At 45.9% G+C, this 27,523-nt stretch overlaps 1 protein-coding gene across 1 annotated transcript in view; it reads right to left on the bottom strand.

Moving 5' to 3' along the window:
• Positions 1-20,468, bottom strand: part of LOC135543018 (F-box only protein 36-like) — a 28,871-nt gene extending 8,403 nt beyond the window's left edge. The window contains exon 1 of the mRNA XM_064970122.1: positions 20,373-20,468. Coding sequence (XP_064826194.1) covers positions 20,373-20,468 — 96 coding nt within the window. The remainder of the gene's footprint in view (positions 1-20,372) is intronic.
• Positions 20,469-27,523: the final 7,055 nt, after the last annotated feature.

Here is a 27,523-nt window from a genome sequence, read left to right as displayed (position 1 = left end):
GTACTGTCTTTGTAGGTGTCTATACTGTTCCTGTAGATGTCTGTACTGTACCTGTAGGTGTCTGTACTGTCCCTGTAGGTGTCTATACTGTTCCTGTAGATGTCTGTACTGTACCTGTAGGTGTCGTTTTTTTTCCTGTAGGTGTCTGTACTGTCCCTGTAGGTGTCTGTACTGTTCCTGTAGGTGTTTGTACTGTTTCTGTTCCTGTAGGTGTCTGTACTGTCCCTGTAGGTGTCTGTACTGTACCTGTAGGTGTCTGTACTGTACCTGTAGGTGTCTATACTGTTCCTGTAGGTGTCTATACTGTTCCTCTAGGTGTCTATACTGTCCCTGTAGGTGTCTATACTGTTCCTGTAGGTGTCTGTACTGTTACTGTAGGTGTCTGTACTGTACCTGTAGGTGTCTGTACTGTTACTGTAGGTGTCTGTACTGTACCTGTAGGTGTCTATACTGTTCCTGTAGGTGTCTGTACTGTTCCTGTAGGTGTCTATACTGTCCCTGTAGGTGTCTATACTGTTCCTGTAGGTGTCTGTACTGTTCCTGTAGGTGTCTGTACTGTTCCTGTAGGTGTCTGTACTGTACCTGTAGGTGTCTGTACTGTTACTGTAGGTGTCTGTACTGTACCTGTAGGTGTCTATACTGTTCCTGTAGGTGTCTGTACTGTTCCTGTAGGTGTCTGTACTGTACCTGTAGGTGTCTGTACTGTCCCTGTAGGTGTCTATACTGTTCCTGTAGGTGTCTGTACTGTCCCTGTAGGTGTCTATACTGTTCCTGTATGTGTCTGTACTGTACCTGTAGGTGTCTGTACTGTTACTGTAGGTGTCGGTACTGTCCCTGTAGGTGTCTGTACTGTTCCTGTAGGTGTCTGTACTGTGTCTGTAGGTGTCGGTACTGGACCTGTAGGTGTCTATACTGTCCCTGTAGGTGTCTATACTGTGTCTGTAGGTGTCTGTACTGTCCCTGTAGGTGTCTGTACTGTACCTGTAGGTGTCTGTACTGTGTCTGTAGGTGTCGGTACTGGACCTGTAGGTGTCTATACTGTCCCTGTAGGTGTCTATACTGTGTCTGTAGGTGTCTGTACTGTACCTGTAGGTGTCTGTACTGTCCCTGTAGGTGTCTCTGCTGCGTCTGAGGTGTGTTACTGTACCTGTAGGTGTCTGTACTGTCCCTGTAGGTGTCTATACTGTTCCTGTGGGTGTCTGTACTGTACCTGTAGGAGTCTGTAGTTGTCGGTACTGTCCCTGTAGGTGTCTGTACTGTGTATGTAGGTGTCTGTACTGTACCTGTAGGTGTCTGTACTGTACCTGTAGGTCCCTCTAGGTGTCTGTACTGTACCTGTAGGTGTCTGTACTGTGTCTGTAGGTGTCGGTACTGGACCTGTAGGTGTCTATACTGTCCCTGTAGGTGTCTATACTGTGTCTGTAGGTGTCTGTACTGTACCTGTAGGTGTCTGTACTGTCCCTGTAGGTGTCTCTGCTGCGTCTGAGGTGTGTTACTGTACCTGTAGCTGTCTGTACTGTCCCTGTAGGTGTCTATACTGTTCCTGTGGGTGTCTGTACTGTACCTGTAGGAGTCTGTAGTTGTCGGTACTGTCCCTGTAGGTGTCTGTACTGTGTATGTAGGTGTCTGTACTGTACCTGTAGGTGTCTGTACTGTACCTGTAGGTTCCTGTAGGTTCCTGTAGGTGTCTGTACTGTGTCTGTAGGTGTCGGTACTGGACCTGTAGGTGTCTATACTGTCCCTGTAGGTGTCTATACTGTGTCTGTAGGTGTCTGTACTGTCCCTGTAGGTGTCTGTACTGTACCTGTAGGTGTCTGTACTGTGTCTGTAGGTGTCGGTACTGGACCTGTAGGTGTCTATACTGTCCCTGTAGGTGTCTATACTGTGTCTGTAGGTGTCTGTACTGTACCTGTAGGTGTCTGTACTGTCCCTGTAGGTGTCTATACTGTGTCTGTAGGTGTCTGTACTGTCCCTGTAGGTGTCTGTACTGTACCTGTAGGTGTCTGTACTGTGTCTGTAGGTGTCGGTACTGGACCTGTAGGTGTCTATACTGTCCCTGTAGGTGTCTATACTGTGTCTGTAGGTGTCTGTACTGTACCTGTAGGTGTCTGTACTGTCCCTGTAGGTGTCTCTCCTGCGTCTGAGGTGTGTTACTGTACCTGTAGGTGTCTGTACTGTCCCTGTAGGTGTCTATACTGTTCCTGTGGGTGTCTGTACTGTACCTGTAGGAGTCTGTAGTTGTCGGTACTGTCCCTGTAGGTGTCTGTACTGTGTATGTAGGTGTCTGTACTGTACCTGTAGGTGTCTGTACTGTACCTGTAGGTCCCTGTAGGTGTCTATACTGTTCCTGTAGGTGTCTGTACTGTACCTGTAGGTGTCTGTACTGTTCCTGTAGGTGTCTGTACTGTACCTGTAGGTGTCTGTACTGTACCTGTAGGTCCCTGTAGGTGTCTATACTGTTCCTGTAGGTGTCTGTACTGTCCCTGTAGGTGTCTGTACTGTCTTTGTAGGTGTCTATACTGTTCCTGTAGATGTCTGTACTGTACCTGTAGGTGTCTGTACTGTCCCTGTAGGTGTCTATACTGTTCCTGTAGATGTCTGTACTGTACCTGTAGGTGTCGTTTTTTTCCTGTAGGTGTCTGTACTGTCCCTGTAGGTGTCTGTACTGTACCTGTAGGTGTCTGTACTGTTCCTGTAGGTGTTTGTACTGTTTCTGTTCCTGTAGGTGTCTGTACTGTCCCTGTAGGTGTCTGTACTGTACCTGTAGGTGTCTGTACTGTACCTGTAGGTGTCTATACTGTTCCTGTAGGTGTCTATACTGTTCCTCTAGGTGTCTATACTGTCCCTGTAGGTGTCTATACTGTTCCTGTAGGTGTCTGTACTGTTACTGTAGGTGTCTGTACTGTACCTGTAGGTGTCTGTACTGTTACTGTAGGTGTCTGTACTGTACCTGTAGGTGTCTATACTGTTCCTGTAGGTGTCTGTACTGTTCCTGTAGGTGTCTATACTGTCCCTGTAGGTGTCTATACTGTTCCTGTAGGTGTCTGTACTGTTCCTGTAGGTGTCTGTACTGTTCCTGTAGGTGTCTGTACTGTACCTGTAGGTGTCTGTACTGTTACTGTAGGTGTCTGTACTGTACCTGTAGGTGTCTATACTGTTCCTGTAGGTGTCTGTACTGTTCCTGTAGGTGTCTGTACTGTACCTGTAGGTGTCTGTACTGTCCCTGTAGGTGTCTATACTGTTCCTGTAGGTGTCTGTACTGTCCCTGTAGGTGTCTGTACTGTTCCTGTATGTGTCTGTACTGTACCTGTAGGTGTCTGTACTGTTACTGTAGGTGTCGGTACTGTCCCTGTAGGTGTCTGTACTGTTCCTGTAGGTGTCTGTACTGTGTCTGTAGGTGTCGGTACTGGACCTGTAGGTGTCTATACTGTCCCTGTAGGTGTCTATACTGTGTCTGTAGGTGTCTGTACTGTCCCTGTAGGTGTCTGTACTGTACCTGTAGGTGTCTGTACTGTGTCTGTAGGTGTCGGTACTGGACCTGTAGGTGTCTATACTGTCCCTGTAGGTGTCTATACTGTGTCTGTAGGTGTCTGTACTGTACCTGTAGGTGTCTGTACTGTCCCTGTAGGTGTCTCTGCTGCGTCTGAGGTGTGTTACTGTACCTGTAGGTGTCTGTACTGTCCCTGTAGGTGTCTATACTGTTCCTGTGGGTGTCTGTACTGTACCTGTAGGAGTCTGTAGTTGTCGGTACTGTCCCTGTAGGTGTCTGTACTGTGTATGTAGGTGTCTGTACTGTACCTGTAGGTGTCTGTACTGTACCTGTAGGTCCCTGTAGGTGTCTGTACTGTACCTGTAGGTGTCTGTACTGTGTCTGTAGGTGTCGGTACTGGACCTGTAGGTGTCTATACTGTCCCTGTAGGTGTCTATACTGTGTCTGTAGGTGTCTGTACTGTACCTGTAGGTGTCTGTACTGTCCCTGTAGGTGTCTCTGCTGCGTCTGAGGTGTGTTACTGTACCTGTAGCTGTCTGTACTGTCCCTGTAGGTGTCTATACTGTTCCTGTGGGTGTCTGTACTGTACCTGTAGGAGTCTGTAGTTGTCGGTACTGTCCCTGTAGGTGTCTGTACTGTGTATGTAGGTGTCTGTACTGTACCTGTAGGTGTCTGTACTGTACCTGTAGGTTCCTGTAGGTGTCTGTACTGTGTCTGTAGGTGTCGGTACTGGACCTGTAGGTGTCTATACTGTCCCTGTAGGTGTCTATACTGTGTCTGTAGGTGTCTGTACTGTCCCTGTAGGTGTCTGTACTGTACCTGTAGGTGTCTGTACTGTGTCTGTAGGTGTCGGTACTGGACCTGTAGGTGTCTATACTGTCCCTGTAGGTGTCTATACTGTGTCTGTAGGTGTCTGTACTGTACCTGTAGGTGTCTGTACTGTCCCTGTAGGTGTCTCTGCTGCGTCTGAGGTGTGTTACTGTACCTGTAGGTGTCTGTACTGTCCCTGTAGGTGTCTATACTGTTCCTGTGGGTGTCTGTACTGTACCTGTAGGAGTCTGTAGTTGTCGGTACTGTCCCTGTAGGTGTCTGTACTGTGTATGTAGGTGTCTGTACTGTACCTGTAGGTGTCTGTACTGTACCTGTAGGTCCCTGTAGGTGTCTATACTGTTCCTGTAGGTGTCTGTACTGTACCTGTAGGTGTCTGTACTGTTCCTGTAGGTGTCTGTACTGTACCTGTAGGTGTCTGTACTGTACCTGTAGGTCCCTGTAGGTGTCTATACTGTTCCTGTAGGTTTCTGTACTGTCCCTGTAGGTGTCTGTACTGTCTTTGTAGGTGTCTATACTGTTCCTGTAGATGTCTGTACTGTACCTGTAGGTGTCTGTACTGTCCCTGTAGGTGTCTATACTGTTCCTGTAGATGTCTGTACTGTACCTGTAGGTGTCGTTTTTTTTCCTGTAGTTGTATGTACTGTACCTGTGTCTGTAGGTGTCTATACTGTTCCTGTAGGTGTCTGTACTGTCCCTGTAGGTGTCTGCACTGTACCTGTAGGTGTCTATACTGTTCCTGTAGATGTCTGTACTGTACCTGTAGGTGTCGTTTTTTTTCCTGTAGTTGTATGTACTGTACCTGTGTCTGTAGGTGTCTATACTGTTCCTGTAGGTGTCTGTACTATCCCTGTAGGTCCCTGTAGGTGTCTATACTGTTCCTGTAGGTGTCTGCACTGTACCTGTAGTTGTCTGTACTGTTCCTGGAGGTGTCTGTACTGTACCTGTAGGTGTCTGTACTATACCTGTAGGTCCCTGTAGTTGTCTGTACTGTACCTGTAGGTGTCTGTACTGTACATGTAGGAGTCTGTACTGTACCTGTAGGTGTCTGTACTGTTCCTGTAGGTGTCTGTACTGTGTCTGTAGGTGTCGGTACTGTACCTGTAGGTGTCTGTACTGTACCTGTAGGTGTCTGTACTGTACCTGTAGGTGTCTGTACTGTACCTGTAGGTGTCTATACTGTTCCTGTAGGTGTCTGTACTGTTCCTGTAGGTGTCTGTACTGTTCCTGTAGGTGTCTATACTGTTCCTGTAGGTGTCTGTACTGTTCCTGTAGGTGTCTATACTGTTCCCGTAGGTGTCTATACTGTTCCTGTAGGTGTCTGTACTGTTCCTGTAGGTGTCTGTACTGTTCCTGTAGGTGTCTGTACTGTCTTTGTAGGTGTCTATACTGTTCCTGTAGATGTCTGTACTGTACCTGTAGGTGTCTGTACTGTCCCTGTAGGTGTCTATACTGTTCCTGTAGATGTCTGTACTGTACCTGTAGGTGTCTGTACTGTTCCTGTAGGTGTCTGTACTGTACCTGTAGGTGTCGTTTTTTTTCCTGTAGTTGTATGTACTGTACCTGTGTCTGTAGGTGTCTATACTGTTCCTGTAGGTGTCTGTACTGTCCCTGTAGGTGTCTGCACTGTACCTGTAGTTGTCTGTACTGTTCCTGTAGGTGTCTGTACTGTACCTGTAGGTGTCTGTACTATACCTGTAGGTCCCTGTAGGTGTCTATACTGTTCCTGTAGGTGTCTGTACTGCACCTGTAGGTGTCTGTACTGTCCCTGTAGGTGTCTATACTGTTCCTGTAGATGTCTGTACTGTACCTGTAGGTGTCGTTTTTTTTCCTGTAGTTGTATGTACTGTACCTGTGTCTGTAGGTGTCTATACTGTTCCTGTAGGTGTCTGTACTGTCCCTGTAGGTGTCTGCACTGTACCTGTAGTTGTCTGTACTGTTCCTGGAGGTGTCTGTACTGTACCTGTAGGTGTCTGTACTATACCTGTAGGTCCCTGTAGTTGTCTGTACTGTACCTGTAGGTGTCTGTACTGTACCTGTAGGTGTCTGTAGTTGTCGGTACTGTCCCTGTAGGTGTCTGTACAGTTCCTGTAAGTGTCTGTACTGTGTCTGTAGGTGTCGGTACTGTCCCTGTAGGTGTCTGTACTCTTCCTGTAAGTGTCTGTACTGTGTCTGTAGGTGTCGGTACTGTACCTGTAGGTGTCTGTACTGTACATGTAGGAGTCTGTACTGTACCTGTAGGTGTCTGTACTGTTCCTGTAGGTGTCTGTACTGTGTCTGTAGGTGTCGGTACTGTACCTGTAGGTGTCTGTACTGTACCTGTAGGTGTCTGTACTGTACCTGTAGGTGTCTGTACTGTACCTGTAGGTGTCTATACTGTTCCTGTAGGTGTCTGTACTGTTCCTGTAGGTGTCTGTACTGTTCCTGTAGGTGTCTATACTGTTCCTGTAGGTGTCTGTACTGTTCCTGTAGGTGTCTATACTGTTCCCGTAGGTGTCTGTACTGTTCCTGTAGGTGTCTGTACTGTTCCTGTAGGTGTCTGTACTGTTCCTGTAGGTGTCGGTACATTTCCTGTAGGTGTCGGTACTGTACCTGTAGGTGTCTGTACTGTACCTATAGGTGTCTGTACTGTACCTGTAGGTGTCTGAACTGTACCTGTAGGTGTCTGTACTGTCCCTGTAGGTGTCTGTACTGGTCCTGTAGGTGTCTGTACTGGTCCTGTAGGTGTCTGTACTGTGTCTGTAGGTGTCTGTACTGTACCTGTAGGTGTCTGTACTGTACCTGTAGGTGTCTGTACTGGTCCTGTAGGTGTCTGTACTGTGTCTGTAGGTGTCTGTACTGTACCTGTAGGTGTCTGTACTGTACCTGTAGGTGTCTGAACTGTACCTGTAGGTGTCTGTACTGTCCCTGTAGGTGTCTGTACTGGTCCTGTAGGTGTCTGTACTGTGTCTGTAGGTGTCTGTACTGTACCTGTAGGTGTCTGTACTGTACCTGTAGGTCCCTGTAGTTGTCGGTACTGTCCCTGTAGGTGTCTGTACTGTACCTGTAGGTGTCTGTAGTTGTCGGTACTGTACCTGTAGGTGTCTGTACTGTACCTGTAGGTGTCTGTACTGTACCTGTAGGTGTCTGTACTGTACCTGTAGGTGTCTGTACTGTACCTGTAGGTGTCTGTACTGTACCTGTAGGTGTCTATACTGTTCCTGTAGGTGTCTGTACTGTTCCTGTAGTTGTCTGTACTGTCCCTGTAGGTGTCTATACTGTTCCTGTAGGTGTCTGTACTGTACCTGTAGGTGTCTTTACTGTACCTGTAGGTGTCTATACTGTTCCTGTCAGTGTCTGTACTGTACCTGTAGGTGTCTGTACTGTACCTGTAGGTCCCTGTAGTTGTCTGTACTGTCCCTGTAGGTGTCTATACTGTTCCTGTAGGTGTCTGTACTGTACCTGTAGGTGTCTGTACTGTACCTGTAGGTGTCTATACTGTTCCTGTCGGTGTCTGTACTGTACCTGTAGGTGTCTGTACTGTACCTGTAGGTCCCTGTAGTTGTCTGTACTGTCCCTGTAGGTGTCTATACTGTTCCTGTAGGTGTCTGTACTGTACCTGTAGGTGTCTGTACTGTACCTGTAGGTGTCTGTAGTTGTCGGTACCTTCCCTGTAGGTGTCTGTACTGTACCTGTAGGTGTCTGTAGTTGTCGGTACTGTACCTGTAGGTGTCTCTACTGTACCCGTAGGTCCCTGTAGTAATCGGTACTGTCCCTGTAGGTGTCTATACTGTTCCTGTAGGTGCCTGTACTGTACCTGTAGGTGTCTGTACTGTACCTGTAGGTCCCTGTAGTTGTCGGTACTGTCCCTGTAGGTGTCTGTACTGTACCTGTAGGTGTCTGTAGTTGTCCTGTAGGTGTCTGTACTGTACCTGTAGGTGTCTGTACTGTACCTGTAGGTGTCTGTACTGTACCTGTAGGTGTCTGTACTGTACCTGTAGGTGTCTGTACTGTACCTGTAGGTGTCTATACTCTTCCTGTAGGTGTCTGTACTGTTCCTGTAGTTGTCTGTACTGTCCCTGTAGGTGTCTATACTGTTCCTGTAGGTGTCTGTACTGTACCTGTAGGTGTCTGTACTGTACCTGTAGGTGTCTATACTGTTCCTGTCGGTGTCTGTACTGTACCTGTAGGTGTCTGTACTGTACCTGTAGGTCCATGTAGTTGTCTGTACTGTCCCTGTAGGTGTCTATACTGTTCCTGTAGGTGTCTGTACTGTACCTGTAGGTGTCTGTACTGTACCTGTAGGTGTCTATACTGTTCCTGTCGGTGTCTGTACTGTACCTGTAGGTGTCTGTACTGTACCTGTAGGTCCCTGTAGTTGTCTGTACTGTCCCTGTAGGTGTCTATACTGTTCCTGTAGGTGTCTGTACTGTACCTGTAGGTGTCTGTACTGTACCTGTAGGTGTCTGTAGTTGTCGGTACCTTCCCTGTAGGTGTCTGTACTGTACCTGTAGGTGTCTGTAGTTGTCGGTACTGTACCTGTAGGTGTCTCTACTGTACCCGTAGGTCCCTGTAGTAATCGGTACTGTCCCTGTAGGTGTCTATACTGTTCCTGTAGGTGCCTGTACTGTACCTGTAGGTGTCGGTACTGTACCTGTAGGTGTCTGTAGTTGTCGGTAATGTCCCTGTAGGTGTCTGTAATGTTCCTGTACGTGTCTATACTGTTCCTGTAGGTGTCTGTACTGTACCTGTAGGTGTCTGTACTGTACCTGTAGGTGTCTGTACTGTACCTGTAGGTGTCTGTACTGTACCTGTTTGTGTCTGTACTGTACCTGTAGGTGTCTGTACTGTACCTGTAGGTGTCTGAACTGTACCTGTAGGTGTCTGTACTGTCCCTGTAGGTGTCTGTACTGTCCCTGTAGGTGTCTGTAGTTGTCGGTAATGTCCCTGTAGGTGTCTGTACTGTTCCTGTAGGTGTCTGTACTGTACCTGTAGGTGTCTGTACTGTACCTGTAGGTCCCTGTAGTTGTCGGTAATGTCCCTGTAGGTGTCTATACTGTTCCTGTCGGTGTCTGTACTGTACCTGTAGGTGTCTATACTGTACCTGTAGGTGTCTGTACTGTACCTGTAGGTGTCTGTACTGTACCTGTAGGTGTCTGTACTGTACCTGTTTGTGTCTGTACTGTACCTGTAGGTGTCTGTACTGTACCTGTAGGTGTCTGAACTGTACCTGTAGGTGTCTGTACTGTACCTGTAGGTGTCTGTACTGTACCTGTAGGTGTCTGTACTGTACCTGTAGGTGTCTGTACTGTACCTGTAGGTGTCTGTACTGTACCTGTAGGTGTCTGTACTGCACCTGTAGGTGTCTATACTGTTCCTGAAGGTGTCTGTACTTTACCTGTAGGTGTCTGTACTGTACCTGTAGGTGTCTGTAGTTGTCGGTAATGTCCCTGTAGGTGTCTGTACTGTTCCTGTAGGTGTCTGCACTGTACCTGTAGGTGTCTGTACTGTACCTGTAGTTGTTGTTACTGTCCCTGTCGGTGTCTATACTGTTCCTGTAGGTGTCTGTACTTTACCTGTAGGTGTCTGTACTGTACCTGTAGGTGTCTGTAGTTGTCGGTAATGTCCCTGTAGGTGTCTGTATTGTTCCTGTAGGTGTCTGCACTGTACCTGTAGGTGTCTGTACTGTACCTGTAGGTGTCTGTACTGTACCTGTAGGTGTCTGTACTGTACCTGTAGGTGTCTGTACTGTCCCTGTAGGTGTCTGTAGTTGTCGGTAATGTCCCTGTAGGTGTCTGTACTGTTCCTGTAGGTGTCTGTACTGTACCTGTAGGTGTCTATACTGTTCCTGTAGGTGTCTGTACTGTACCTGTATGTGTCTGTACTGTACCTGAAGGTGTCTGTACTGTACCTGTAGGTGTCTGTACAGTACCTGTAGGTGTCTGTACAGTACCTGTAGGTCCCTGTAGTTGTCGGTACTGTCCCTGTAGGTGTCTGTACTGTACCTGTAGGTGTCGGTACTGTCCCTGTATGTGTCTGTACTGTACCTGTAGGTGTCTGTACTGTTCCTGTAGCTGTCTGTACTGTACCTGTAGGTGTCTGTACAGTACCTGTAGGTGTCTGTACAGTACCTGTAGGTCGCTGTAGTTGTCGGTACTGTCCCTGTAGGTGTCTGTACTGTACCTGTAGGTGTCGGTACTGTCCCTGTAGGTGTCTGTACTGTACCTGTAGGTGTCTGTACTGTTCCTGTAGGTGTCTGTACTGTACCTGTAGGTGTCTGTACTGTACCTGTAGGTGTCTGTACTGTACCTGTAGGTGTCTGTACTGTACCTGTAGGTGTCTGTACTGTTCCTGTAGGTGTCTGTACTGTACCTGTAGGTGTCTGTACTGTACCTGTAGGTGTCTGTACTGTACCTGTAGGTGTCTATACTGTTCCTGTGGGTGTCTGTACTGTACCTGTAGGTGTCGGTACTGTCCCTGTAGGTGTCTGTACTGTACCTGTAGGTGTCTCTACTGTTCCTGTAGGTGTCTGTACTGTACCTGTTGTTGTCTATACTGTTCCTGTAGGTGTCTGTACTGTACCTGTAGATGTCTGCACTGTAACTGTAGGTGTCTGTACTGTACCTGTAGGTGTCTGTACTGTACCTGTAGGTGTCTGTACTGTACCTGTAGGCGTCTATACTGTTCCTGTAGGTGTCTGTACTGTACCTGTAGGTGTCTGTACTGTACCTGTAGGTGTCTGTACTGTACCTTTAGGTGTCTGTAGTTGTCGGTACTGTCCCCGTAGGTGTCTGTACTGTTCCTGTAGGTGTCTGTACTGTGTCTGTAGGTGTCGGTACTGTCCCTGTAGGTGTCTGTACTGTACCTGTAGGTGTCTGTAGTTGTCGGTACTGTAACTGTAGGTGTCTGTACTGTACCTGTAGGTGTCTGTACTGTACCTGTAGTTGTCTATACTGTTCCTGTAGTTGTCTGTACTGTACCTGTAGGTGTCTATACTGTTCCTGTAGGTGTCTGTACTGTACCTGTAGGTGTCTATACTGTTCCTGTAGGTGTCTGTACTGTACCTGTAGTTGTCGGTACTGTCCCTGTAGGTGTCTATACTGTCCCTGAAGGTGTCTGTACTGTCCCTGTAGGTGTCTGTACTGTACCTGTAGTTGTCTATACTGTTCCTGTAGTTGTCTGTACTGTACCTGTAGGTGTCTATACTGTTCCTGTAGGTGTCTGTACTGTACCTGTAGGTGTCTATACTGTTCCTGTAGGTGTCTGTACTGTCCCTGTAGGTGTCTGTACTGTACCTGTAGGTGTCTGTACTGTTCCTGTAGGTGTCTGTACTGTACCTGTAGGTGTCTGTACTGTATCTGTAGGTGTCTGTACTGTACCTGTAGGTGTCTATACTGTTCCTGTGGGTGTCTGTACTGTACCTGTAGGTGTCGGTACTGTCCCTGTAGGTGTCTGTACTGTACCTGTAGGTGTCTCTACTGTTCCTGTAGGTGTCTGTACTGTACCTGTAGGTGTCTATACCTGTTGTTGTCTATACTGTTCCTGTAGGTGTCTGTACTGTACCTGTAGATGTCTGCACTGTAACTGTAGGTGTCTGTACTGTACCTGTAGGTGTCTGTACTGTACCTGTAGGTGTCTGTACTGTACCTGTAGGCGTCTATACTGTTCCTGTAGGTGTCTGTACTGTACCTGTAGGTGTCTGTACTGTACCTGTAGGTGTCTGTACTGTACCTGTAGTTGTCGGTACTGTCCCTGTAGGTGTCTATACTGTCCCTGTAGGTGTCTGTACTGTCCCTGTAGGTGTCTGTACTGTACCTGTAGTTGTCTATACTGTTCCTGTAGTTGTCTGTACTGTACCTGTAGGTGTCTATACTGTTCCTGTAGGTGTCTGTACTGTACCTGTAGGTGTCTATACTGTTCCTGTAGGTGTCTGTACTGTACCTGTAGTTGTCGGTACTGTCCCTGTAGGTGTCTATACTGTTCCTGTAGGTGTATGTACTGTACCTGTAGTTGTCTGTACTGTACCTGTAGGTGTCTGTACTGTTCCTGTAGGTGTATGTACTGTACCTGTAGTTGTCGGTACTGTCCCTGTAGGTGTCTATCCTGTTCCTGTAGGTGTATGTACTGTACCTGTAGGTGTCTGTACTGTTCCTGTAGGTGTCTGTACTGTACCTGTAGGTGTCGGTACTGTACCTGTAGGTGTCTGTAGTTGTCGGTACTGTCCCTGTAGGTGTCTGTACTGTACCTGTAGGTGTCTGTAGTTGTCGGTACTGTCCCTGTAGGTGTCTGTACTGTACCTGTAGTTGTCTGTAGTTGTCAGTACTGTCCCTGTAGGTGTCTGTACTGTACCTGTAGGTGTCTGTAGTTGTCTGTACTGTACCTGTAGGTGTCTGTACTGTACCTGTTGTTGTCTGTACTGTACCTGTAGGTGTCTATACTGTTCCTGTAGGTGTCTGCACTGTACCTGTAGGTGTCTGTACTGTACCTGTAGGTGTCTGTACTGTACCTGTAGGTGTCTATACTGTTCCTGTAGGTGTCTGTACTGTACCTGTAGGTGTCTGTACTGTACCTGTAGGTGTCTGTACTGTACCTGTAGGTGTCTGTAGTTGTTGGTACTGTAACTGTAGGTGTCTGTACTGTACCTGTAGGTGTCTATACTGTTCCTGTAGGTGTCTGTACTGTACCTGTAGGTGTCTGTACTGTACCTGTAGGTGTCTGTAGTTGTCGGTAATGTCCCTGTAGGTGTCTGTACTGTTCCTGTAGGTGTCAGTACTGTACCTGAAGGTGTCTGTACTTTACCTGTAGGTCCCTGTCGTTGTCGGTACTGTCCCTGTAGGTGTCTATACTGTTCCTGTAGGTGTCTGTACTGTACCTGTAGTTGTCTGTACTGTACCTGTAGGTGTCTATACTGTTCCTGTAGGTGTCTGCACTGTACCTGTAGGTGTCTATACTGTCCCTGCAGGTGTCTGTACTGTACCTGTAGGTGTCTATACTGTTCCTGTAGGTGTCTGTACTGTAACTGTAGGTGTCTGTACTGTACCTGTAGGTGTCTGTACTGTACCTGTAGGTGTCTGTACTGTACCTGTAGGCGTCTATACTGTTCCTGTAGGTGTCTGTACTGTACCTGTAGGTGTCTGTACTGTACCTGTAGGTGTCTGTACTGTACCTTTAGGTGTCTGTAGTTGTCGGTACTGTCCCCGTAGGTGTCTGTACTGTTCCTGTAGGTGTCTGTACTGTGTCTGTAGGTGTCGGTACTGTCCCTGTAGGTGTCTGTACTGTACCTGTAGGTGTCTGCAGTTGTCGGTACTGTACCTGTAGGTGTCTGTACTGTACCTGTAGGTGTCTGTACTGTACCTGTAGTTGTCTATACTGTTCCTGTAGTTGTCTGTACTGTACCTGTAGGTGTCTATACTGTTCCTGTAGGTGTCTGTACTGTACCTGTAGGTGTCTATACTGTTCCTGTAGGTGTCTGTACTGTACCTGTAGTTGTCGGTACTGTCCCTGTAGGTGTCTATACTGTCCCTGTAGGTGTCTGTACTGTCCCTGTAGGTGTCTGTACTGTACCTGTAGTTGTCTATACTGTTCCTGTAGTTGTCTGTACTGTACCTGTAGGTGTCTATACTGTCCCTGTAGGTGTCTGTACTGTCCCTGTAGGTGTCTGTACTGTACCTGTAGTTGTCTATACTGTTCCTGTAGTTGTCTGTACTGTACCTGTAGGTGTCTATACTGTTCCTGTAGGTGTCTGTACTGTACCTGTAGGTGTCTGTACTGTTCCTGTAGGTGTCTGTACTGTACCTGTAGTTGTCGGTACTGTCCCTGTAGGTGTCTATACTGTTCCTGTAGGTGTATGTACTGTACCTGTAGTTGTCTGTACTGTACCTGTAGGTGTCTATACTGTTCCTGTAGGTGTATGTACTGTACCTGTAGTTGTCGGTACTGTCCCTGTAGGTGTCTATCCTGTTCCTGTAGGTGTATGTACTGTACCTGTAGGTGTCTGTACTGTTCCTGTAGGTGTCTGTACTGTACCTGTAGGTGTCGGTACTGTACCTGAAGGTGTCTGTACTGTACCTGTAGGTGTCTGTAGTTGTCGGTACTGTCCCTGTAGGTGTCTGTACTGTACCTGTAGGTGTCTGTAGTTGTCGGTACTGTCCCTGTAGGTGTCTGTACTGTACCTGTAGTTGTCTGTAGTTGTCAGTACTGTCCCTGTAGGTGTCTGTACTGTACCTGTAGGTGTCTGTAGTTGTCTGTACTGTACCTGTAGGTGTCTGTACTGTACCTGTTGTTGTCTGTACTGTACCTGTAGGTGTCTATACTGTTCCTGTAGGTGTCTGCACTGTACCTGTAGGTGTCTGTACTGTACCTGTAGGTGTCTGTACTGTACCTGTAGGTGTCTATACTGTTCCTGTAGGTGTCTGTACTGTACCTGTAGGTGTCTGTACTGTACCTGTAGGTGTCTGTACTGTACCTGTAGGTGTCTGTAGTTGTTGGTACTGTAACTGTAGGTGTCTGTACTGTACCTGTAGGTGTCTATACTGTTCCTGTAGGTGTCTGTACTGTACCTGTAGGTGTCTGTACTGTACCTGTAGGTGTCTGTAGTTGTCGGTAATGTCCCTGTAGGTGTCTGTACTGTTCCTGTAGGTGTCAGTACTGTACCTGAAGGTGTCTGTACTTTACCTGTAGGTCCCTGTCGTTGTCGGTACTGTCCCTGTAGGTGTCTATACTGTTCCTGTAGGTGTCTGTACTGTACCTGTAGTTGTCTGTACTGTACCTGTAGGTGTCTATACTGTTCCTGTAGGTGTCTGCACTGTACCTGTAGGTGTCTATACTGTCCCTGCAGGTGTCTGTACTGTACCTGTAGGTGTCTATACTGTTCCTGTTGTTGTCTGTACTGTAACTGTAGGTGTCTGTACTGTACCTGTAGGTGTCTGTACTGTACCTGTAGGTGTCTGTACTGTACCTGTAGGCGTCTATACTGTTCCTGTAGGTGTCTGTACTGTACCTGTAGGTGTCTGTACTGTACCTGTAGGTGTCTGTACTGTACCTTTAGGTGTCTGTAGTTGTCGGTACTGTCCCCGTAGGTGTCTGTACTGTTCCTGTAGGTGTCTGTACTGTGTCTGTAGGTGTCGGTACTGTCCCTGTAGGTGTCTGTACTGTACCTGTAGGTGTCTGCAGTTGTCGGTACTGTACCTGTAGGTGTCTGTACTGTACCTGTAGGTGTCTGTACTGTACCTGTAGTTGTCTATACTGTTCCTGTAGTTGTCTGTACTGTACCTGTAGGTGTCTATACTGTTCCTGTAGGTGTCTGTACTGTACCTGTAGGTGTCTATACTGTTCCTGTAGGTGTCTGTACTGTACCTGTAGTTGTCGGTACTGTCCCTGTAGGTGTCTATACTGTCCCTGTAGGTGTCTGTACTGTCCCTGTAGGTGTCTGTACTGTACCTGTAGTTGTCTATACTGTTCCTGTAGTTGTCTGTACTGTACCTGTAGGTGTCTATACTGTTCCTGTAGGTGTCTGTACTGTACCTGTAGGTGTCTATACTGTTCCTGTAGGTGTCTGTACTGTACCTGTAGTTGTCGGTACTGTCCCTGTAGGTGTCTATACTGTTCCTGTAGGTGTATGTACTGTACCTGTAGTTGTCTGTACTGTACCTGTAGGTGTCTATACTGTTCCTGTAGGTGTATGTACTGTACCTGTAGTTGTCGGTAATGTCCCTGTAGGTGTCTATCCTGTTCCTGTAGGTGTATGTACTGTACCTGTAGGTGTCTGTACTGTTCCTGTAGGTGTCTGTACTGTACCTGTAGGTGTCGGTACTGTACCTGAAGGTGTCTGTACTGTACCTGTAGGTGTCTGTAGTTGTCGGTACTGTCCCTGTAGGTGTCTGTACTGTACCTGTAGGTGTCTGTAGTTGTCGGTACTGTCCCTGTAGGTGTCTGTACTGTACCTGTAGTTGTCTGTAGTTGTCAGTACTGTCCCTGTAGGTGTCTGTACTGTACCTGTAGGTGTCTGTAGTTGTCTGTAGGTGTCTGTACTGTACCTGTAGGTGTCTGTACTGTACCTGTAGGTGTCTGTACTGTACCTGTAGGTGTCTATACTGTTCCTGTAGGTGTCTGCACTGTACCTGTAGGTGTCTGTACTGTACCTGTAGGTGTCTGTACTGTACCTGTAGGTGTCTATACTGTTCCTGTAGGTGTCTGTACTGTACCTGTAGGTGTCTGTACTCTACCTGTAGGTGTCTGTACTGTACCTGTAGGTGTCTGTAGTTGTTGGTACTGTAACTGTAGGTGTCTGTACTGTACCTGTAGGTGTCTATACTGTTCCTGTAGGTGTCTGTACTGTACCTGTAGGTGTCTGTACTGTACCTGTAGGTGTCTGTAGTTGTCGGTAATGTCCCTGTAGGTGTCTGTACTGTTCCTGTAGGTGTCAGTACTGTACCTGAAGGTGTCTGTACTTTACCTGTAGGTCCCTGTCGTTGTCGGTACTGTCCCTGTAGGTGTCTATACTGTTCCTGTAGGTGTCTGTACTGTACCTGTAGTTGTCTGTACTGTACCTGTAGGTGTCTATACTGTTCCTGTAGGTGTCTGCACTGTACCTGTAGGTGTCTATACTGTCCCTGCAGGTGTCTGTACTGTACCTGTAGGTGTCTATACTGTTCCTGTAGGTGTCTGTACTGTACCTGTAGGTGTCTATACTGTTCCTGTAGGTGTCTGTACTGTACCTGTAGTTGTCGGTACTGTCCCTTTAGGTGTCTGTGCTGTACCTGTTGGTGTCTGTACTGTACCTGTAGGTGTCTGTACTCTACCTGTAGGTCCCTGTAGTTGTCGGTACTGTCCCTGTAGGTGTCTATACTGTTCCTGTAGGTGTCTGTACTGTACCTGTAGGTGTCTGTACTGTACCTGTAGGTGTCTGTACTGTACCTGTAGGTCCCTGTAGTTGTCGGTACTGTCCCAGTAGGTGTCTATACTGTTCCTGTAGGTGTCGGTACTGTGCCTGTAGGTGTCTATACTGTTCCTGTAGGTGTCGGTATGGTCCCTGTAGGTGTCTATACTGTTCCTGTAGGTGTCGGTACTGTCCCTGTAGGTGTCTGTACTGTACCTGTAGGTCCCTGTTTGTGTCTATACTGTTCCTCTAGGTGTCGGTACTGTACCTGTAGGTGTCTATACTGTTCCTGTAGGTGTCGGTATGGTCCCTGTAGGTGTCTATACTGTTCCTGTAGTTGTCTGTACTGTACCTGTAGGTGTCTGTACTGTACCTGTGTCTGTCGGTGTCTGTACCGTTCTTGTATGTGGCTGTACTGTTCCTGCATGTGTCTGTAGTTGTCTGTACTGTAGTTGCCTGGACTGTTCCTGTAGGTGGCTGTACTGTACCTTCAGTTGTCTGTTCTGTACCTGTAGGTGTCTGTACTATACCTGTGTCTGTGTCTGTAGTGTTCCTGTAGTTGTCTGTACTGTACCTGTAGGTGTCTGTACTGTTCCTGTAGTTGTCTGTACTGTACCTGTAGGTGTCTGTACTGTTCCTGTAGGTGTCTGTACTGTACCTGTAGGTGTCTGTACTGTTCCTGTAGGTGTCTGTACTGTACCTGTAGGTGTCTGTACTGTACCTGTAGGTGTCTGTACTGTACCTGTAGGTGTCTGTACTGTTCCTGTAGGTGTCTGTACTGTACCTGTAGCTGTCTGTACTGTTCCTGTGGGTGTCTGTATTGCACATGTAGTTGTCTGTGCCGTGTCTGTGGTTGTCTGCACTGTACCTGTGTCTGTGGGTTTCTGTACTGTTCCTGCACGTGTCTGTACTGTTCCTGTAGGTGTCTGTACTGTACCTGTCTGTACTGTGTCTGTGGTTGTCTATACTGCTCATGTGGTTGTCTGTACTGCACCTGTGGTTGTCTGTGCTGCACCTGTGGTTGTCTGCACTGTACCTGTGGTTGTCTGTGCTGCACCTGTGGTTGTCTGCACTGTACCTGTGTCTGTGGTTGTCTGTGCTGCACCTGTGGTTGTCTGTACTGTACCCGTGTCTGCAGGTGTCTGTACTGGTCCTGTAGTTGTCTGTACTGTACTTGTAGGTGTCTGTGCTGTACCTGTAGGTGTTTGTACGGTACCTGCAGGTGGCTGTACTGTGCCTGCTGTTGTCTGTACTGTACCTGTAGTTGTCTGTGCTGTACCTGTGTCTGTAGTTGTCTGTGCTGTACCTGTACTGTGTCTGTCTGTATTGTACCTGTAGGTGTCTGTGCTGCATCTGTAGTTGTCTGTGCTGTACCTGTGTCTGGTTGTCTGTGCTGTACCTGTCGTTGTCTGTAGTTGCCTGTACTGTGTCTGTGGTTGTCTGTACTGTACCTGTAGTTGTCTGTACTGTGTTTGTGGTTGGCTGTACTGTACCTGTAGGTATCTGTACTCGAGGTCGGCTGATTAATCTGAATGGCCGATTAATTAGGGCCGATTTCAAGTTTTCATAACAATCGGAAATCGTTATTTTTGGGTGCCGATTTGCAGATTTTTAAATATTTTTTATACCTTTACTTATCTAGGCAAGTCAGTTAAGAACATATTATTTTCAATGATGGCAGATTTTCACCTTGTCCGCTTGGGGGATACAATCTTGCAACCTTACAGTTAACTAGTCCAATGCAATAAAGACCTGCCTCTCTCTTGTTGCACTCCACAAGGAGACTGCCTGTTACCCGAATGCAGTAAGCCAAGGTAAGTTGCGAGCTAGCATTAAACTTATCTTATAAAAAAACAATCAATCATAATCACTAATTAACTACATATGGTTGATGATATTACTAGATATTATCTAGGGTGTCCTGCGTTGCATATAATCTGACTGAGCATTATACAAGCATCTAAGTATCTGACAGTGGTTGGCAGAAGCAGGCACGTAAACATGAATTCAAACAGCACTTTCGTGTGTTTTGCCAGCAGCTCTTCGTTGTGTGTCAAGCATTACGCTGTTTATGACTTCAAGCCTTTCAACTCCCGAGATGAGGCTGGTGTGACCGAGGTGAAATGGCTAGCTAGTTAGCGTGCCCTAATAGCGTTTCAAATGTCACTCGCTCTGAGCCTTCTAGTAGTTGTTCCCCTTGCTCTGCATTACCATTACGCTGCTTCAATGGTGGCTGTTGTCGTTGTGTTGCTGGTTCGAGCCCAGGTAGGGGCGAGGACGGAAGCTATACTGTTACACTGGCAATACTAAAGTGCCTATAAGAACATCCAATAGTCAAAGGTTAGTGAAATACAAATGGTATATATATATATTTTTAAATTTTACCTTTATTTTACTAGGCAACTGTTACACTGGCAATACTAAAGTGCCTATAAAAACATCCAATAGTCAAAGGTTAATGAAATATATATTTTTTTTAAATTTTACTAGGCAAGTCAGTTAAGAACAAATTCTTATTTTCAATGACAGCCTAGGAACAGTGGGTTAACTTCCTGTTCAGGGGCAGAACAACAGATTTGTACCTTGTCAGCTCGGGGATTCGAACTTGCAACCTTTCGGTTACGAGTCCAACGCTCTAACCACTAGGCTACCCTGCCGCCCTAGAGGAACATGTTTCTTTATTTACTTGAGGCTAAATTGAATTTATTGATGTATTATAATAAGTTAAAATATGTGTTCATTCAGTATTGTTGTAATTGTCATTATTAGAAATACATTTGTAAAAAATTGGCCGATTAAATCGGTATCGACGTTGAAAAATCATAATCGGTCGACCTCTAATCTGTACTGTACCTGTAGTTGTCTGTGCTGTACCTGTAGGTGTCTGTAGTTGCCTGTACTGTGTCTGTGGTTGTCTGTACTACACCGGTAGTTGTCTGTACCACGTCTTTAGTTGTCTGTACTGTACCTGTGGGTGGCTGTACTGTCCCTGTAGGTGTCTGTACTGTCCCTGTAGGTGTCTGTACTGTCCCTGTAGGTGTCTATACTGTACCTGTAGGTGTCTGTACTGTGTCTGTGGTTGTCTGTACCACGTCTTTAGTTGCCTGTACTGTACCTGTAGGTGTCTGTACTGTACCTGTGGGTGTCTGTAATGTTCCTGTAGGTGTCTGTAGTTGTCTGTATTTGTCTGTACTGTACCTGTGTCTGGGTGACTGTGAGTTGGTGGTAATCCTTACAGGGAGGTGCAGCCTGTTGACTGATCTCATACAAACACTCTGAGAGGAGAGAAGACATGATCTCTATACTACTAACACACGCAGCCTCAGAAACTTTCATATGATATTTTGTGTGCGTGCGTGTGTGAAGGTGCTGGCACACAAGGGGGGTGTGGGAGTGGGTGTCATGTGTGCCAACACTGTTTTCAGGACCTACTGTTTGCCAGTTCAACTCTTTGCTGAGTTACGAGGTACAATAAGTACATAGCTATGGGTTTGTCAAGGATTGAGTGTGTGTGTGTGTGTGTGTGGTGTGGTTGAGGGGAACGGTGAGAAAATGGTGAGTGAACGTGTGATATTACCCAGCACTCATTTCCTGATGGCTCAAACTGAATTCTTCCACTGTTCTATGTTCGCTACATACTTCAATCTGAGATTGCCATCGTTGAAGTCGTTAGTGGTGACATCAAAATGAAAGGTCATGTACAACACAAAGTTGTCAGTGATTGTATTATCTCTAACCAATCAGAGTATCAAAGCCAATGACACATTTTCACAACACTAGTTTACCCACGTGTTATAAACTTACATCCATGGGCGTGGCGTAGCGTTTGGACGGAGCAAGGAGTTTGGGTTGCCAGGCAACAGCTTTCATTGTTTACAACAATGTCAAGGCACCGTGCTCCTTCTGTTCAACTTCTCCTAGCCAGTTTCTCAACCACAACTCTTTCTGTTCCACCTTCCACACGTTTTTACTCTGTATCTGGGCCATTTCTACGTTTTGAGGGGAAGTGAGGGGGAAATAAGAGGCTTCTGGTCATAGTGGGTGTCATATGTGGCAACAATGTTTTCAGGACCTGTTTGCCAGTTCAACTCTTTGCTGAGTTACGAGGTACCTTAAGTGGCCATGGGTTTGTCTAGGATTGAAAGTGTGAGTAGATGTGTGTGTGTGTGTGTGTATGTGTGGTTGAGGGGTAAGCTGAGAAATCTAGAGCTTAAATGTGTGATATTGCCCAGCACTCATTTACAATAATGTCAAGGCACCATGCTCCTTCTGTTCAACTTCTCTTAACCAGTCTCTCAACCACAACTCTTTCTCTTCCGCCTTTCACACATTCTTACTCTGTATCCGGGTCATTTCTCACATTTGAGAGGAAGTGAGGGGGAAATAAGAAGCTGGGAAATACCCAAGACTACAAAATGTCCACCCTGTTTCATTTTTGTGATATTTCATTGATACACATTTTATTGGAGATTTACACATTTGAAGCAAAAGGAATCACAAGCCAAAATCAAATCTACATTTCATTACGAAAACCTGTCCCCTCTGTTCGTCCCTCTATCCTTTGCACAGTTGACTATGTCAAAATGTCTAAAGTACTGAATGGCGCTGCCCATGCTAAAAGAGCTTTTGGGCACTAGAGTCCTCTATCTATCTCTATGAGAAAGCCCTCAGTGGTGTGTCAAAGCAGCCATTAGTGCACATACATAAAGATGAGTCAAAGATTTTCTACCTCCATGGTGGAAACCTAAATATCACTTGAGCCGTGTTGGAATACTTATACTAACCGCATTAACCTTACTATTTGTGACGTGAATTGAGTATATAGTATGCGTATTGGTCATAGTATGGATATAGTTAGTATGCCAAAAGTTCCCAGATGTCATACTAAATTCACCAAAATATGAAGTATACACGCGGAGGACACTATTTCTGTACTTTAGGGCCCCTAATACAATTCTTCAGGAAATGGGCCCAAGCTAACGTTGTTCACATCGTTTTCCGATGTGAAGACAATGGAGGAAAATATGCAGCCGAAGTACGACAGCGGATACAAATTCATTGTTTTAACTATTTAATACAAATGTTAAGCAACGTAATAAAGTAATGATTTTTCAAAGAAGTTACTTTACACGTTATGTTGGCTGACAATTTGTTAGCTATGCTGTCCTTACGAACCATATTGCATATCATTACAACAGTATGTATGTTAGCTACCTACCTAACCTTAGTTGGCTACTAACTTATACATCAAACTTGCCAGTATATTAACTATAGGCTAACTAACTAACTACCCAATGTTTAGACTTGATTATTCCTGTCAGTCTTAGCTTAGCTATATGGTACAGTCGTGCTTTCGTGAATTCTTTCGTGCTTTCGTGAATTCGCCCTGGCTATCTACTCCGACTTCAAAGGATCCTGTCTGAGTGGTGCCTAGTGTGCTTATGTCTGCATAACGAGGAAGTAGGAAAAAAACATGATTAAAATGGTGTCAAAATAAATAAAAAAAATCTAAAATATACACATTACGAGATATTTGACAAAATAGAAAGACACACATCTCTATATATACAGGAAACAATGGGACGACCTCAGAGTTCCAAGAGTAATATTTTGTTGTTGTTTACATTTGAACTACAAACAACATGTCTTATTGCCAACAATATCAAAACACGCATTGTGACGTAGAACGTTCGGAAGGCGAGTTACCAGGTTAAGCCCAATTCAACCCTCTGTTCCTCTTTGAGCCTTGTGTTTCCTGCAGTACCTCCTCATCGGGCCTCTTGGGGTGTTGAGACATATGGGGGCAATTACAGTTGCATCACTGGTACAGGTAATGGCATTGATTATGGGAGATTGCCTGAAGCTGATTGCAGTAGTAACATAACCATTAATTCCACTTGGCCAGTTACAGGCCTAAACCAAACTAGTGGTCTGGCTGATGTGTGGTGGATGTGTGGAGCCAAAAGAGTGCTGAGACCCATTCTTAGAGGAGAATGGCAAGGTACATGTGGTCTGACCAGTTTGATAATTCCACTGACCATTGTTGATGTTACTGCTGAACAGCTGCTGGGTTCTGTATCCAGGGGACCTGAAAACATTCCATCCCATGGGAGACATAGACATAGTGCTCCATGGACAGAGGATGTAGTTGACATACACACTAACCTGTTGGGAGTGCCAGTGGGGGTTCATCATGAGTTTCAGGCCTTGGGTAGGAATGATGGACCCTGGCACTTACTACCTATTATGGGTCCAGCCATAGTGGATGCTAGACAGACTGCATGGATTAATTATATCTACTGTAATCAACAGTGTTTTGTGAATTACTCCCGTGATGCACTCACTGGTATGTCTGAACAGCTTGAGGCCACATCAAGGGTTGCCAGACAGAATAGACTTGCTTTGGATATGCTTCTTGCCAGTCAGGGGGGCGTCTGCAAGATGTTCGGTGAACAACGTTGCACGTTTATTCCTAATAACACCAGTCCTGATGGTAGTATATCTAAGGCCCTTAGTGGGCTTGATGCACTATCTGCTGAGATGAGGACCATGGCGGGGGTGGAGGAGTCTGGACTGTTCTCTTGGTTGGGAGCCTGTTTTGGTAAGTACACTGGTATGGTGGTTGCTGGATTTCTGACCCTAATTCTTGTATTTTTGTTTTTGATGTGTTGTGCTGCTTGCATCATACCGTATTTTAAGAAATCTGTTACAGATGTGGTGAAGGCTTCAGGCATGATGCCTTTGCTTGATGCTCCAGTTGGAGATGCTGATACTGAAGCATGCTTTCAGGGGAGGATGAGACTGACTGAGGATGACCCATGTATGTTTGTTCTCCCTGTTGTGAAGGTTTGGAGTCCCTGGGTGGCATGGTGCCCACCTGGTGCAGGATAGGAGTAGCTGGGAGGACCAGATGGTTTATAATAATGCTTTGCTCTGCTTTACTCTGTTTTCCATGACCAAAGTTTTATCCTACATCTTTACACGTCAATAAACAATAAAGTCTTATCCTGTTTTTGTCAAAAGGGGAAAAGGGGGATTGTTGGATCCTGTATTTTACATTATAGCCATTACCATATATATGATTGAATATTATCTGCTGTTGCCTTGTGTGGATGTATGTGTTATGCAACATAGCTGACTTGAAACATTGTTAAAAGTTTCAAGGCCATGGGCCTTTCTCATGATGGAAAAGTAGCATGAAGACAGGAACTGTTCAATGAGTTGGGAGGGGGGCACATTCAGAGCGGGGTGTTGCAAGAACAAGTGGTCTTTTGTTAGATAACAGGAGCCAGGTGCGAGATAACGGTATGGAGCATGAGAGCCTGGATGTTCTTCACAAGCAAGTTACATCTATCAAAGCAGCGCCAAGAGGCGGGGACCCGCCTGAGCGCCTGCAATAGGCTGGGCAAGTTTAAACCACGCCCAGCCTCTACTGTGATAGGCCAACAGACGGGTTGGAACTATGTCTATCACAGTATAAAGAATACTGTTTACATACATCTTGTCAGTTCTCTGTTCTGCCCTGTGGGGCATTACAGTGAGCCCGTATATACGAAAGTTGCATTTGCCATTTATTACTTAGCTAATAAATGTATCTGTTGCTCGGGATTGAGGAACCTATAGATTTGGCTGAGTGCAGCTATTTGGCTGTTGATTAGAGCGTGTCACATCTCTTTGGAGATGTGAAGAGAGGGAATCACAACTTTTTCCTGCTGGAAAAAGTTGGCTTATGTGGACAAACATTTTACTTTTATTTTGAGCTGTTGTTCTCCGCTCTGTTAAATGAGGGTTTTGAGTTCCTAAGTGGCTGGTAGCCAACTTAGTACATAGTGGGATTGAATGGAGGACATGTAGGTATTTTAAACCTTGTGACTGTTATATGATTCATTGCTGATTTTGTGTTCACACCCTTGGGGTTATTTTACATTGTAGCCATACCATATATATGATTAACACAAACTTTTCCTTCTGGGAAAATTTTTCTTTTTGTGTCTGGATCCAGTTTAGGTTGTGTCACGTCTCTGGGGAGACGTGAAGAGAGGGATTTGTAAAGAAATGTTAATTCTTATGCAGGTGACCAACTTACTGCTATTGCCTTGACGAACGCACACACATTACACACTAACTACCGAGGACATACAGATAAGACTCCTACACACATTGGCAGGGAGAAACAGAATAGGGAGAGACAACCTTGACTTGGAGACAAACCAGCGCACACACATAACCTCCTTTTTCTAGCTGAACATTGTGTGACTGAGAACAGGCATGGAGGGATTCTACGATGACGGACAGACAACTGAGCCAATGACGGAAGACTACACCCCAGCCTGAGCCTGAACCAATCCGAAGAACCGAACTTCTAGAATCAACCTACTTTCTGTTCTGTATTAATTGCTTGTGCAAACGATTAGCGGGGCTTTTTTGTTGGTTCCTCATGAGCTAATAGAAGGGCCCGTATATACGCTGTACCAGATATCTTTACTCTGAATAAACAGTCGCTTGTCATACAATCTACCACCTTGTCTGCATCGATCCTTGAACGGCTCACCCTTCATCACATCTCTTATCAACACTTATTGCCAACAATATCAAAACACGCATTGTGACGTAGAACGTTCGGAAGGCGAGTTGGTTCTCAATAGAACTAATAGGAGCTGGCAGGGTGAAAAATGTCCTAAAATTAGGCCTGTTTTTTTCGTGATTACTTCAGAACTATGGCAAGCAGCTGGGGCATATGGTAATATTACGAAACTGGGCTCCATGACGGATGTGATGAACTAGTTATCAGAAAAAAGCATCGTTAAAAATGTCATGTGTCCAGCCTATTACAGTCACCAACGCTCTGGATAACATGAACACTGACAAACCAGGTCTGCTAGGGCGAGTAAATTGGTCAGTGGGCTCATTTGAGTCTGGAAGTAGCTAGCAAGCTAGCCAACGTTAGCTTGGGTGCCATTGTAAGGTCAGAACGCTCAAATGTGAAATGCTTACAGTGAAATGCTTACTTATAGGCTCTAACCAAAGTGCAAAAAAATGTATTAGGTGAACAACAGGTAAGTAAAGAAATAAAAACAACAGTAAAAAACAGTAGCGAGGCTATAAAAGTAGCGAGGCTATATACAGACACCGGTTAGTCAGGCTGATTGAGGTAGTATATACACATGCAGATATGGTTAAAATGACTATGCATATATGATGAAAAGAGAGCAGCAGTAGCGTAAAAGAGGGGTTGGTGGGTGGCGGGACACAATGCAGATAGCCCGGTTAGCCAATGTGAGGGAGCACTGGTTGGTCGGGCCAATTGAGGTAGTATGTATATGAATGTATAGTTAAAGTGACTATGCATATATGATAAACAGAGAGTAGCAGCAGCGTAAAAGAGTGGTTGGGGGAGGGGGCACACAATGCAGATAGTCCGGGTAGCCATTTGATGACCTGTTCAGGAGTTTTATGGCTTGGGGGTAAAAACTGTTGAGAAGCCTTTTTGTCCTAGACTTGGTACTCCAAGTGCGAAACGCTCTGAATTTACGAACGGACAATCTGACAAAGCTCTGAATTTACGAGCGAACTCTGGCACTCCAGATGGAATTTAAGAACGCACCCAAATTCGTAAAATGTCTAACTAGTAATTTGTTAAGGTTGCATAGCAACAGCATCAACTTCTGGTAGACATGCGAAGAACTTGTACACTCAACAGGAAACAATGGGAAGACCTCAGTTCCATGATAGCCTGAGCAGAACCGAAACTACTTCTTCTTAGCCAAAAGGACGAGAAGGATACTGTTCATTTCCAGTATGCTAAAATGAACTAACAGTATATACTCATTAAGTATGTAGTACACAGTATGTTAGCATGGGTTTTCGAACACAGCTTTGGTGCTTGCCCCAGTTTACTCGATTTACAAAACGCCGACACTGTGCATTGTCCTGTGCTGCAAACCACCAGTTTCCACTCTTTTCCAAAAGACTACATCGTATTCCGAAAATTGGTGGGATTCGCCTCCTTACACGAGAATGGCGTGTTGAACGGCACTCAGATACGCGAGGCTCATTTCAGCAAAGAATGTTTTCGACTCCATACACCGAAAAAGTGATTGTTGTGGGATGACGCAGTTCCCACGATTTGTCCCAGCGATAGCCCGAGCAGAACCGATACTTCTTCACCTTATGTTAGCCAAAATGACGAGAAGAAGCAACACAGACCGAACCAAGAAGTTCAGGATAGACCACGCGTGGATTATTCTGTTATCCAGAACAGCAGGGAGCCGAAACGGTGAGTAGAGAGTTAATGATGGAAGCTACGTCACGTACTGAGCGTCACTTCTGATAAACCAAGGAAAGGCTCT

The sequence above is a fragment of the Oncorhynchus masou genome, chromosome 7, assembly GCF_036934945.1.
Source record: "Oncorhynchus masou masou isolate Uvic2021 chromosome 7, UVic_Omas_1.1, whole genome shotgun sequence".
NCBI classification, from domain to species: domain Eukaryota; kingdom Metazoa; phylum Chordata; class Actinopteri; order Salmoniformes; family Salmonidae; genus Oncorhynchus; species Oncorhynchus masou.
This window is presented reverse-complemented; position numbering and strand designations above follow the sequence as displayed.